Source organism: Coturnix japonica, chromosome 21, assembly GCF_054131305.1.
Source record: "Coturnix japonica strain WE chromosome 21, WE-NBRP24, whole genome shotgun sequence".
NCBI lineage: Eukaryota > Metazoa > Chordata > Aves > Galliformes > Phasianidae > Coturnix > Coturnix japonica.
In genome coordinates this window covers 3,235,913-3,250,286 of record NC_140683.1, presented here as the reverse complement: position 1 = coordinate 3,250,286, position 14,374 = coordinate 3,235,913, and the positions used below count along the sequence as shown (strand labels likewise).

General features: G+C 43.6%; 1 protein-coding gene across 5 annotated transcripts in view; it reads right to left on the bottom strand.

The window, feature by feature from the left end:
* The window catches only part of MAPKAP1 (MAPK associated protein 1), an 82,983-nt gene that overhangs the window by 21,236 nt on the left and 47,373 nt on the right, over nucleotides 1–14,374 (bottom strand). For 3 of the 5 annotated variants that reach the window (XM_015879414.2, XM_015879413.3, XM_085521036.1), the window contains exon 8: nucleotides 697–804. The exons of 1 other annotated variant lie outside the window; for it this stretch is intronic. In XM_015879414.2, the coding sequence (XP_015734900.1) occupies nucleotides 697–804 (108 nt within the window). Of the gene's footprint in view, nucleotides 1–696; nucleotides 805–7,992; nucleotides 8,019–14,374 lie in introns of those variants that run through there. One more of the 5 variants, XM_085521037.1, reaches the window with a different exon arrangement.

The following is a 14,374-nucleotide window of genomic DNA, read 5'->3' as shown; positions in this document are numbered from 1 at the left end:
CTGGAAGTTTCCTCCTTGATACAAGCACAATTTTGACAGCTAAAACAGAATGCAAAAGAACCAAAACTGAGAGCACAACAGTTGGAAAGACTGAAGGATGGAACAGGATCTATGGAGGACAAACACAAATCTATGCTACATGTCTATTCTATATAATTTCTTTTAAAGAAGTAAAGCAGGAAATGGTATTAGGATCATTATAACAGTAACAGAGCAAAAACATTTTAGCACAGGTGGGGAGATGACTATTTGGCATTTTTAAAATCATCATACTGATCTGGTTACAGCTTCACGGCCAACTTCTTCAAATTCTAATGACAGATATCACTGACTCCTACAGCAGTGTAGACATGGCAAAGCATACTGCAGGCCAGCCACTTCATTCACTGAACAATGACTGCAACAGAAAAAGCTTCATGTTTCCAGTGTTTCTCAGAGTTGGCCATAACTTTACAAAGCAGAGTTTAACAGAGAAAGATTAATCATGAAGTGATAAACAGGATGCAGACTGTTTACTAAAAGGTATGAAATCCATCATTTCCCTTTGGAATATCCTTTTGGCACAACAGAGCAGTGCCTCAGGAAAGGGTCACATCAGAACTTACTTGCCCAGACAGTACAGCTTGTATTCCAAAATACATAACTTATGTGAGATTAAGCAATTTTCAAGAGCAAAAGTGAAAAGGGCAAACGTACTGTTCTCTCGGACAAGGCAGAATTCCAAAGTGCTCTGGCTCTCCAAGGTACAGTCTAAATCTACTGGGACATTAGGTTCACTCTGCTTCTCCAGCCGATACTGAGGACCTGAAACATAAAGTAACTTGTAAAATCATCTGTTTTCTAACAAAGTGATGGCTTATCACGTTCAACTACTACAAGATTACTCACACCCTAGAAGTAAGGCAGGTAGACACATATGTTTCAGAGTTCTTTTCCAAAGGGAAGGGCCCTATTGTGAGAAAGGGGAGGCTGGTGTGCAAGAAGACAAATTATTCCAGATGCGTTGTGCTGCTTGGCAGCACTACCCGCTTTGGTGCCGACCAAAGTCTAACCAAAACTCCTGCACTACTCCTGCACTAACGGAGCCTGTATTAAATACTTCACCCATGCTGCAAGAGTAGGGCACTGTCTGTTTTAAGAAACTCCTCCACAGATCTTTGTGTGTATCCGTGCTGTACTACTTGGGCATTTTTCCTGATGTGGCAAGCACAGTGTCTACTCCCAGCCACTCTGCTCTCTCTATGGCTCTGGCACAGAACACACATCCCCAGTTGCTGCTTGGCTGCTGTCTGCCCGAGGACGGTGCTGCTCCGCACCCCAGGCAGTGGGCATGGATGCTGTGCGGCTGCTCAGCACATCTCAGTGTGTGACTCTTCCAGCTCAGCACCAAAGTCCACTTCTCTCGAAGGGCTCAGCCAAACAGACACGATGAGAACACCAGGGAAAGCACAACTCTGCACAGAGCATTGTGAAATATCCGGGAAATAGCCCTTCTCTTGTAACTTCCTTTAAGAATTGCATTATGTCGTGAAAATCAGCTCCACCCACTTTGGCTATTTCTACCTTAGCCAAAAGTGCATTTTTCAGAAGGCTGCACTGCCAATGAACATGAAGGATTTCCCTCCATACTCAGGAACCCAGGCTGCCTGGAGGGAAGGATCTGCTGTCCCAGCAGCTGGATGGCTGCAATCAGCAGGAAGGGTGTTCAGTGGAAGAACCTGACCTTTTTGCAGAGATCTGTATGCTGCTAACATCACAGCTGCTCAAGATAAAATCTATTTCATATAACTGAATCAAACATGAACACGTAATGATGCTGTTGCTTAAAATGTGTTATTTTCAGGCACATTTCCTGTAGTCATAGGACTTTTTCAAGATTCGGATATCAGTTTCTTCCCTCTCGAACCACACCAGTGAAGGAGATAGTGCTGACACCACTCCAAGACCTGGCAGAGAGAAGCCCCATCGTGCTGGGGCACGGGCTCTGTCCTCACTGCAGCCCACTGACAGTGCACTCCCTGCCAGCCCCCGAGCTGTGTGTCCAGCTGGGAGCTCTGCCCTGCTCTCCTGTCTGTGTGCAGCAGCATAGCAGCTCAGCAACGTGGCCGCTGCGAGCACCCCAAGAGCTCACTCCTGCCCCAATTCTTACAAACTATAAACAGCCTAAGGAGTGTTTCCAATTTCTGAAGCAAAGTTCTGATGACAACGTTACTCTAATCAGGTTGAGCTGTGTCCAACCTTCAACTCTGCTCCTGACACTGGAGAAAATGAGGCTGCTGGAGGGGACTGCAGCAACCCGCTGGCCCAAGGCTAGTTAGGCTGAGCAATGACACAGAGCACCTTTACACTGGTCTTTATACAACAAAATAACTGGAACTAAAATAATTAAATAAATCTACTCCCTCTTTATGAGTATTTAAAATATTTCTGAATACTTTTCTGACTTTGAATTATGACAGTACCCGATGAAATATTTAAAACATATAAGAAAAAGAAGTATCTTAGCCTCCGCTGGCATGCCTAAGAAATGAAATTTGTTATTAATTTTAAATTTACTACAGCAGACGTTCAATTACAGCTTCCCATCCCATCCTGTGTGCAGAGCGTTCTGCTCCCAAACCGAGCACTGCTCCTCTGTGCTATGGAGCTATGAAACTCAGGCAACTTTCTATGTGAATAACTCCTTAAAAATGGGAAATATGAATTAAAAAAAAAAAAAAAAAAAAAAGTATTCATGGATTTTTACAGTATCTACTCTGAAATAATACACAGTACGTGTCTGTGCACAATTACGTGGCCAGCACTTTGCAGCAGATGGCAACCATCCGGCTGGTTGTGGGGGAGTTTTACTACCAGACGTCCCTCATGAGTTCAAACGAAGTAACTGTAGCAGAAACATTATGTGATTTAATGGCCTCCTAACAGATCTGTGGGAATTCCAACCACATTTTGGGCTGCTGTGCCAAGGCCAGACTCCGTGGCTTCCTGTTGCCTGGTGCAAAGGCTCCGTGTGGCTGCAGGAGCGCTGGAGGCAGCAGGACCTGCCCCAAGAACCAAAGGCAGGGCTATGAGCTGCTGCTCCAGTCCTTAGGCTTTGCCACAAATACTTGGAGGGAGAGAAACTGCTGCTGAGATAAACAAGCAGGGCCTGGAAAAGCCAAGTCATACCTCGGCAGAGGAAGGAGGAGAAAACCCAAGTGTCCATCTGAAAGAAGCCACAAAATGGTGAGAGAAACCCCCCCCAAGCAGCAGGGGGCAGCTCAAGGCCCAGCAGCATGCTCGGCCCTGGGGCAGCCTGGGCACCTTGTTGGGGTGCACCACGTGCTGCATGGGGCAGAGCATGATGCCGTACTCCGGGCTGCCAGCTGCAGCCACTGTCTGCTCCTGGGCCTGCGCTACTGCCTGGCTGCTGCCCACCAGTGGGGCTGACAGTGTCCCCACACAGCAGCCCCGCTTCCCCTACCAGCACCACTGCTGGCTGCATTCTGCTCGCAGGCACCTACTGTGCCTTGCTATTTCATGGCACCCCTTACAACAGAGGAAGACTTATTGGGAATTAAGAACGGGCAAGAAGAATTGCAAGACCACATCTGTAGTGTTATTTTCCTACGGCACCACACCAAGGTGTTCCAGGAAGAATCGCAAAGCATAATCAAATTAAGCACCTCTCTTACAAAAGGCGAATGGCCATCCGCGTAACAACAAACCAATTCTGTTACCATTTAAACTGCAAAGCCTTCAGAATGGGGTTTTGAAAGCATGACCCATCAGTTCTAATTTTTAAAACTTATCCTTTCAGTCAAGACTAGAAAAAGGCCCATTCCAACTTTTATCTTCACTACAAAGTGCTGTTATCTGGGGCTGATGTCAGGAGCTCTATCTCTCTTTCTGCTGACAAGCAGAGACTAGAGAGATAAGATTGGGAACGAATCTCACTTCTCTGAGTAAATAAATAATCAATACTCATCTAAATGTAAATGAGAAAGTATCCCCCTCTGATAACAGGGCTCTTATCAAACAGCCAATTTTCTACAGACATTTGGCCTCAACCAAATCACCATCATTCAGCCCCAGCCTAATGGCTAAAAATCGTAACTAAATTGAACCGATCACCAGAGATCAACTAAGTTCAGCCATGGCTACTGCAGGTTCAAATGTTTGGAATGCAATTTTTCCCCCATTAACTTTCAATAGCAATGAAGAATACCGTGGTCAGGGGTTGAATCTGCACAATAAACAAATACTAACACTTAGAAAGAGAAGGAGGCTTTAAGGAAAACTCCAAACAAAAGCCATCTCAATCTGCAAACAAGTTAATAAGATAAAATGAAGATTACAGAAAGACTTACCGTGATATTTGATGTTTGTGGAGTCGTCACACCTAACCTTTTCTAAACATACCAGTATAAAAGGAACAAACAAACACAAAAAAAGAAAACACCCACCCGAGTGGCTTAAAACAGAATGGACATTTCTAGTGTTAGTCTGCAACAAAACACACCGCTAAGTCCTGCTCAGCCCTTATCTTCACCCAGCTCCCATGAGCTCCCGAATTCTCACAAAAGCTCCAGCTATGCTCTTTTGTCAGTTGCTTCCGCTCCCTTTATTGTCCAGGCATTTGTTCAGAACACTTTTGAATTTCTGATTTCCATAACATCGACTCCCATAATTTATTGCACTGTGTGAGAAAAAGAATTCCCTTTTGTCTCAGAGCGTTATTGTCTGCCCACTGCTTTTGGTGCCATGCAGTTCTATGACCAATGGTGATAAAACCCTCCCAATTTACCCAATGTACCATCTCTGCCCACACACTTCATGTGCCATCTCGTTTTCCAAACTAGCAAAAGATCTCTGCTTCAAACCTACTCTTCATTTAATCTCAGATCCATTTTTGCATTCATACTTTTCTGCATCTCTGCTGCTATTATATTTATCCATTTAAGATACTATCCTTTTAAAGATAAAACATAACAATCAAGATGTGGGCACTCTGTGATTTACACACGGGAACAGTAACGCTTTCTGTTTTGTTCTCTCCTCCCTTCCTAATTTCTAATATTCCATTTGTCTCTCTGACTGCTCCTAAGCTCGGAGCTGAAGTGTTCAGAGAACTATCCGTGACGACTCCAAGATACTTTTCTTGACTGATGGAAGGTAATTAGAGCCCATCATTGTATACGTATAGTTACGGTTGCTTTTCACCATGTATATTATTTTGCACTCATTGACACTGAATTCCCTCTCTCGTTTTATTGTCCTGTCACTCAGCATTGTGAGATACCTCTGCAGCGCTTCACAGGCAGCTTTTATTTGCACTATTCTTGCCTCTTTTGTATCAACAGCACATTTTGTCACATCAGCATTCACATCCTTTTCCATGCTGCACATTAACTGAACAATGCAGGTTCTACCAGTTCCAGTGGAACTCTACCAGTAACCTAGTTACTAATAATGAAGAGCCATTATTCCTATTCTTTGTTTCCTGTCTTTTAATCAATTATTAATCCATGTGAGGATCCTCCTTCTCATCCCATGACAGCTTAATTGCTTTATGAGCCTTTGTCAAATCTTTTTGGAAATCTAAGCGTGCCGCATAAAACACATCATCCTTATTCAGAGGGTCTCTGGCATCAGGGGCTGCTCACACGTTTGAGAGGCACAACCTCCCCTACAAAAGCTGCACTGATTTCTTCCTCAGTGTATTGCATTTGTCCACATGTCACCTTTTAATTTCCTTCTTTGCTGAAATTTCATGTAACTAAAAGGAAGCTAAGGAATGGAGGTCTCTTCTTGCCCTCTTCCAAAGAATGGCTGCCATACTACCCCTGTGTGAGGCAGCAGGAGCACTATATCACAGCCCATTTAACAGTGCAGCACATTGATAAGCAAGCTCTCTCGTGCTGTCCATGATGCCTGCCTGCTCATGGACAAGTTTCAGCACTCACTGTCCAGGCAGAGCTCCTCACACAGCACACAGGACGGCTCTGCCTGAGGGTACAGTGTTCTCTACAGCACAGCAGCTCCATATCTTGTGCACACCGTTCTAACGCTAAACTTGCAAACAAGCTATTAGAAACTAGAGGGCAGTTTGGCGGCTGTTGCCCAACGATCATTGCAGTAGCAGCCAGGCCGACAGGAAGGAAACAAAAGTGAATGTGAGCTGTGTTTTGGGCTCTGCCGACGTACAGGGATAAGACAGGAAAGGAAACAGCTGACGAACATTTAATGCTGATGTCTGTGGTACTTCCCTGTCTTAAATTTCTTCTTTCACAAGGATGCATGATTTACTGCTTTACTAGGTTTTGAAAGTGTGATTTCTTTTTAGTTTAAACTACGTCTATATTTATGTGTTGTTACCACTTCTTTATTATTGCTGGAAATATGCTATGGCTATCACAAGTCCATAAAGAAGAGGACGTTTATGTACTGCTACCCTTTCATGTACCCTGTCAAAAAGCATCAGCCGTGCCAAGCGCGGTGCAGCAGAGCCCAGCGCTCAGCTGGCCATGTGTGCGTGGAGCGGGGAGGAACCCATGTGGCTGAGCGTGGGACAACCGCGTTCACATCAGTGCTGGACACTGACCCTTGGTTGTAAGACAGAGCAAAGATTATAAACAAAAGATGGTCGAGGGAGAAGGATCGATAGTTTGCAGAAAGCAAATAACTGAGAACCGAGAGGGGTCTTGTGACTCCTGCACTGTAATTTTTTCTTAGAATGCAACAGAAAGGGCGAGGATTGCATTGTGTGCTTGGCAATGGCAACAGAGCAACAGAAAGTATGTAAACAGTTCGAGAGGAAATAGCTGTAAAGCCAGAATGTTTACATCTCAAACCCTACTGCTGTGAGGACATCTTAAGTCTGTTTATCTGTTAAAAATCAGCAACGTCCCTCAACACCTCTAAAGTGGAGTGAAGATTTTATCATTACAAAAGCAAATACTGGTTAATAAAGATCTCTGAATTCTGAAAACAAACTTTTAATGTTGGGCACAAGCATAACACTTTTTTTCCAAGTCCTATCTGCTTTTTCTTAACTTGCACTGTTGTGACATGACCAAATTTTACACAGTTATCTGCTGCTCTCCACAGAAATACAGATGGTTTTTGTAGAAATAAACAGTCATTTATATGAAACAATTGTAAAATAGTTTATGGAAACCAGCAGTGTAATGCATTCAAATAAATGCCAGGACTGGCTGATGGAGAGCCAAGGTGTTAAATCACACTGCTTAAGAATTCAGCTGTGGGAAACAGATAGTAAATCCAGAGTGACAGAATTTCCAGTGATGGCAAAGGTTTCTGACATCTAGTCCAGTACACAAAAACTACAGCAGTTCAAACCCATTTTACTTAACACTACCTTGACAGCCAGTGAAATTAAAGAATTTAGTCACCAGCCCCTTAAAAAGGAACAAACACCCTTCGTTTATGTATTGCTCTTTTGTAGAACAGAAAGGCAGACAGCAAGCTGCTCCACAGCAAACTGGCCTGCAGAATATTAACAGAAAGACTTGAGTTTTACTACAGATCTTTTTGCATTAGCAACGTAGTTCTAAATAAAGTTGAAAGGAGAAAGAAATCTCCATCTTTGACCTATAAACTTAAGGTACCTATGACCAAAATGCAACAACACGCACAGTATTTCAGCACAGGCTTTGGAGATAAGCAGTGATAAAGGCAGTGCCAGCACTGCATGCTGGAGCAAACACAGCACACGGCCTTCCTCAGCTGCTGCCCAATGAGGGCATCAGCACATGGCTGCATCCTGGGCTCTGCTGCCACCAGGGCCGTGCATCGGCACATGGTCTCCGTTACCAACCGATCTCAAGGTAAGAAAGGTGCTTTTCTCCAGGTTAACCATCAGTCAGTACAAAGCACAGATAACACGACTGTCTGGTGGGTGCTGCGTGAGCTTCCCAAAAAGAGAACGAGATGGTCCCGCAAACGTACCTGGCATAAGGAGTTGTGTCTTCTCTCATCAGAGGATAAAACAAACAAAAACCTCTATCATTCAAATGCTGAAATGTAGAATTCAAAATGTCACATAAATTACAGCTTTATCACCAACCCAGACAACCAATAAATGTGCGATTTCAATACCAACAGCTCTGGAAGAGATTCAACTCTATATTTCACTTTCATTTCAGAGGCCAGACGTGAAACATTTTCCTCCACAATTTGGGCTGATGTCCAGAATCCCATCAGCCCAAATGCACAGGACTAACGAGCTCTGTCTATTCTGACAAACTGTTCACAAACTTTATTCCCCGTGAGCTGTTCCACGTCCACCAGCATCCCATCCCACGCCATGTCCGTGCCTGTGCAGCATCAGTGCTCGGAGAAAGGGCTCACTGAAATCAATCACTGCTGCTGCAAAACAGATTGCCTCTGTTGGCAGAAAGAAACCGTTTCAAGCAGCCTCTGTCCCACCCTTCCCAGTAAAGAGGTGCTCACCCTGCACAGCACCAACCCTGAGGACATTTTGCCAAAGAAAAAACAAGTGAACAATCCAGCCAGCTCCTTGCTGTGCCTGGCGATGGGACAGGCACACCTGGGAGGAAGCCGCACCATTTGAAGGCTGTGTGCTTAAACCAAGGTGTTTTCTTTATTTTTGTAAATACTTCTTATTGGTGGTGGTAGTGAGAGGGGAGCAGCCAGCAGGAGAAAGTCTCATCAAGGACCTACGAGTATTGATGGTTTTAAATTTGTATCTTGCTAGTGTAAACAGCTTAGTGAAGAAAAATAGCATTTCTGAAGTATTTCCAGGTAAAGCCATTCACAACTGTGGGCAGCAAACTCTGCAGGGATGCTATAATTACCCAAAGCAAAGCGCTGAAAGCCAAGGAAACTCAAAACTACCATTAAGCAGAAGAGCACGCATGCAAGCACAAGAAAATACAAATTAATTGGCTTTTCACTGTCACAGATGCTGAGGCTTCCATCTCTGAAAGTCAGAGCAAACATATGCGTCGCCTACTCCAACATATTTGCTTTTAATTTTAAGCTCCTCAGCTACCATCTTCAACAGCAACATCCGACTTAAGTGACAGTTTATTCTAATCATGGTTCATCTCTTAAAAACACTTTAATCACAGAGCTGTGGATTTAGGCAGCTTCTTTTCCTAATTCTCCTCCTTTCTGTTATCTTTCCATCTTTCCAGGCCTTATTTCCATCCCTGTTCCTCCCTTCCCACATTCTCCAACACACGAACCCCAGCTGTGACCTGGGGGTGGATGGGCTGCCCACACACAGCGCTTCTCCCCACACCTCCACCCCATTCCCAGCACACCACTCCTCAGCTTGGCTCCAGCCCCAGCAGTGCCACTGGGAGCTCCTGCAGCCAGCAGAGTGAAGGAACCCCAGACCCACTGTTACCAACACAGCTGCTGAATACTCCAGAAAGACGAAAACTGGGGACAGGTTTAATGAAAAGCCTTGGTCTGACTGTGTTCTTGTGCTTTCCCTGGGGTCTGGAAGGGCACTTGGCAATATGTGGTTTTTCAGACCAACGGTATCTTTGCATTACAGCTTTTGCTTATCTGCTGCAAAAGTTTTGAATAAAATGTGTTAATAAACCGTTTCAGAGGCATGTTTGAAATAGGAAATGTGACAAAAAAAGTGGTGCTGAAACTACTTGTTAGAATGTGGCTTCCAACAAAACTAGGACCTTTTCCCTCGCTGCTGCTGAAATGAAACAAAAGTCTCACATGTGCCTCAGTGCTCCTTACTGTGAGCTTCTGTTGGCCAGGATAGGATAACCGAACAGCTCAGTGCAAACAGAAGTTAAATGCACCACAACGCAGTTCTGTACCAGGTGGTGCTGCCCACCACAGCTCTGTCACCCACTGATGGGAGCTCAGAGCCACAAGGGGCAGCCAGGCCGACCCCACTGCAGGACTGAAATGCAGCATGAAGGCTTTTAGCCCCACGTCCTATTCCTGCTTCTTGAATTTTTCTCCTTATTACTCAGCTTCCTTCAGCAGTGAGATAACGCACTTATCCAGATTAGGAAGATTATTCCAGACTATTTTTGGTCACTTTACATATTTTAAAGAATGTAAAAAGCAATAGTTGACAGCTGTTAGGAACTTGAATGTTATTGTAAAGCAGCTGTTTTCATTTATAGAAAAGCTCAAGTCTTTCTCCAAACTGAACAGAATACTGCACTAATAACTCACTCTAACCTGCGGAAAATACAGGTCACATCTGTGAAATGTTGGCAGAAGATACTGTTTATAACAATTAAACTTGTGTCGCATTTTGTTCTTAAAAGGACGGAGTATTCCTGGTTCAGGGATGTTTACAGTTTGAAGCAGCTATTAAATAACAATCAGTAGCATGTTCATCCTGCAAAGAACTTCTACTTAAAATCAGACAAGATTAATCAGACAAGGCTTCTCCACTCGCAGAAATTTCCAATGACAAGAGGCTGACATGGACCAGGAATGGGGAGGCTTATTCTAATGTTTCAGCATTTTACATTGGTTAGTTTTGACTCTCATTTCCTTCTGAAAACATTCAGTTGTTATAAACGGACATTGGTGCTTAATTTGTTTAAAGCCAAAGCCTCTACACGTATCCTCTTTGCATTCCTATTTTATGTTAGTATTTATAGTCCATTCAGCCAAGCCACAGAAAAAAAGGCAACTGGCATCCTAGGGAGTATATTTGTTGAGGAACAAAAGGGATGAGACAGCTGAAAGGCAGGGAAGATAGCTTCCAAGTGTACATATAGTTCCTGCACATATTTAATTTGAGAATCACCATGGCATCAAGATATACAAAGCATCAGGAACGAAGCCATCATCTTTCTCATGTTCTTACAATTGTAAGCCATGCAAACACACTTTATAGAAACTATTGAATGTGGGTTTTAGTGCGGATAGAAGAAGCCCAATAAAACCCACCTGCCTACAGCACCTCGAGGGATGCAGTCAGAGCCAGAGCTGTGCTATGCTCACTGAACATAGGGGGCTCTGCACCCCACCTTGGAACAACTGTGCCTTCCTTGCTTTGCATGAGAGCTTTAATGAGGGCTTTAATGAGTACCTCTGCCCTAAATGAAATTCTTAGTGTGAGCTGACTGACTAACTGGCTAATGTACAAATGCACTAAATGTAAGACCAGTAAACATGTAAAAGTAAGAGCAGTAGGAATGCAGTCAGGATTGACTGTGTACAAAAACGTTTAGCGGTGGAGTGAAGCAGCAGTTGCACTGACACCAAAACTCTACTGTTCACAGCAGGGTCTGCACGTCTGCAGGATCTCTGCAAAACATGAGGACAGGAGCATGAAAGCAAACCTGAAGTCTATTCCTTTTTGAAGTTAATATTAAGACTCCCACTGATTTCTAAGGAGTGGAACTATACCATGTACTGAACCACCCAAATTTCACCTTATAAAAAGGCTTTTTGATACTCCCTTATTTTTTTCTGTCTGAATTCCAGACAGCACCATATCTGACATTTCTACTGATAAATTTAGGAAGAATGAGGCGTTCTCACACTCATGATCTCAAGATCTCAAGCACATGATTCCCTCTCCATACATCTGCTGCATTTCAAACCAACTTTATACTTAAGCTGCTGGAGTGCTTGCAATATTCAACAATATTCTCAAAGATCCCTAGACATGGCAAGCTGATACAAAGCCATCCTTAAATTATCTGTGCATATCAGGGTGCTCTACAGAGCCCGGTTCACAGCAGCTCAGCTCCACCCACACCAATAAGGGCATGTGGGGCTTTCAGCTTTTCCCCCCTCCCTGCTGCAGTCAGGGCAGCCCCCAGCCCTTCCCCTCTTTCCTATTCTGGCTATTTTCACAAAGCTCTAAAATGAAAGACTCTATGGAGCTCCCTCAGAACAGGTCCATTGCTGGATCTCCTCTGGGAGCTCATTCCACAACCAGGAGTGTTTATTTCCAGCTCTCATGTAAAATATGCATCTGCAGTACATGCTGCTGAGCATGCAATAGGTTAAACAAACTGATGATAGAGAATTCTACTTAGTTATTTTTCATTACCATACTAAAACATCAATTACATTTTCTATTTTATGAGTGTACACAAGGGAATCCATTACAATAAGAGAGAGCTTATATGGCTGTTTTTGCTGCTTCTTTGCTAAGCAAGAAGAACAGTTAGCTTTAAAGACAATGAAAGCAGCCCATAGAGAAGGCAGGCAAAGCAGCATACCTGCACAGACAGCTCCTATCCTGATTTATCCAGCCTGACTCCAACTAATTAAACATCTGCCTCGACAATTTCCCCTGCAGATTTATCTTCTCCAGTACGTAGCACTGACTGTTTGTTACAGGCTTTTCCCTTCCTTGCCGCCATTCACATAAACTTCTTCCCGTTTGTTATTTGGGCATGTGACAAGGATACAGCATTCCCATTAACCCCCTACTGGTATCTCTTGTGGGATGGGTCACAAGGCCCCAAAACACTGCTCCTGTACAACCACGTGCTTTGCAAAAGGACTGCAGAGGTCGAGTTCTCTCAGCTGTGACACAGACAGGTGATTTTCCACCTGTGCTTCCTGTGGATTTGCACTAAATTTACTAGTTAAAAATCATCAGAGATCGTACGTTCCATGTAAAGCATTGCCATGCCAGGAAAGGGTATCTGCAAAGAATATAAAATACTCTGAATTCTTTGAAGTAACTTTGTCTAACGTAACATCTAAATAGAGATGGACACAACAGATACACTATATCCATTTCTTTCATTGTACTTTCTATGAATGAAAGGTCTCAGCCCACCGCTGCCCTCATCTACTGACCTATATATTCCTATAGCAAATCATCTTTGGTTTGCAGTTAGATTGCAATCAGAAGTCTTATTTTGAAAGAAATGCATTAATATTATTTTTACAGCTGTAGTCCACCATACAGTTACATGAATGCCAGTGCATGTACTGAAACAAAACAGCAACCTGGGCTCTTTGTCAGGACACTTCTGTCATTAGCAGCCTTGTGCTCCACAAGCAAAAGCTGGTCAGTGCAAGGACAGCAACGGCATTTATAAACAAAGAGCCAAAACTGAGAAGCTCAGGCAGTCACGGTGACTGGTTGTAGAGGTGACCGAGGGCTCGGGGATTTTCAGGAACACACGACTCAATTGCTTGTTGAAAGACCTTCCTGTGAGCTTCAGGTTCCCAGCTGAATAAAATAGCCAGGGAAAGCTGGTCTAATATCTGAGCTCTCTGCACTTTCCTATAAAAGTAGGACCAGTTTATGTAGCTGTAAACACAATAAATTCATTTGTCCTGTGAAGACTGACCTGCAGGTACAGTGAATATGCAGAAATGCTCATGTGCATGGTTCGTAATTTGGTTAGTAGCTCTAAGAACAATCAGCTTAGAAAAAAGTGTTGCTGAATGAGGAGAAATACTTTTCCTAAATGATGTCATCTTTTATTCAGAGCTCTGACATCCTAATCCACTGCTTAATAATGACTTAAAAGACAAAGGCATGGGACCTTACTCTGCTAACAGCCTGATCTCAAATTCCATTCACCTGTGTATCTCCCACCGAAAGTAAGTGATACATTCACTCCCAAAATCAAGAATTCAGTGTTACATGAAGAGTGGTGACAAAAATCCTTCTCTGTGTTTGCTTCAGCCAGCGTGTGCATCCTGAGGTGGAACTGCCCTCTAATCTAGGTGGCATTTATATCCCGTTCTGCTAACAGCAGCAGAAGGGGATGGGAAAAGACTTGTTCCAGGTCCAGAGGGCAGTGCAAGCAAGTGGACCCCTCTGTGCAGACAGCTGCTATTTCTGCTGTTTAAAAAATGACAGGCAAGACCAAAAAAATAAATTAAAATCTGCTGAGTGATGAATTGCAGTAACTGGGAATGAGGGAAGTTTCAGATAAGGGAATTTTTTTTAAAAAAAGTTTAAGTTACAATTGACCAATTTCATACATCAATACCTAGTCTGGGAGGTGCCATCACCCACGTGGCACTGTCACAAAATGTCAGCACTGCGTTACGAGCGCTCATCAACATGTACAAAATACAAAACAAATAGCATTTGTTTTAGGAGGCTCAGCAACACAGGAACTCGAGCACAACTCCCCCAGAGCCACCGTGTGCCCAGCAATGACTGCAGCTCACAGAGCTGACAGCTGCGTCCACCCATGAGCTTAAACCACAACCTGCAAGCAATGCCTCTGCTCTCAACAAAGTGCACGACATGTTCACAACTAAACACACATGGAAGTGATCAAAAGATGTTCAGCTGTGGCTTCTGCTGTGATTTACATCCCCAGCAAGGATGATGATGGCCATGTTTCAAAGAGGTGAAAAGTCACGTGGATAATTTATTTATAGAAACAAGATTTAAATTATTTCTTATATTATTTCCCTCTTA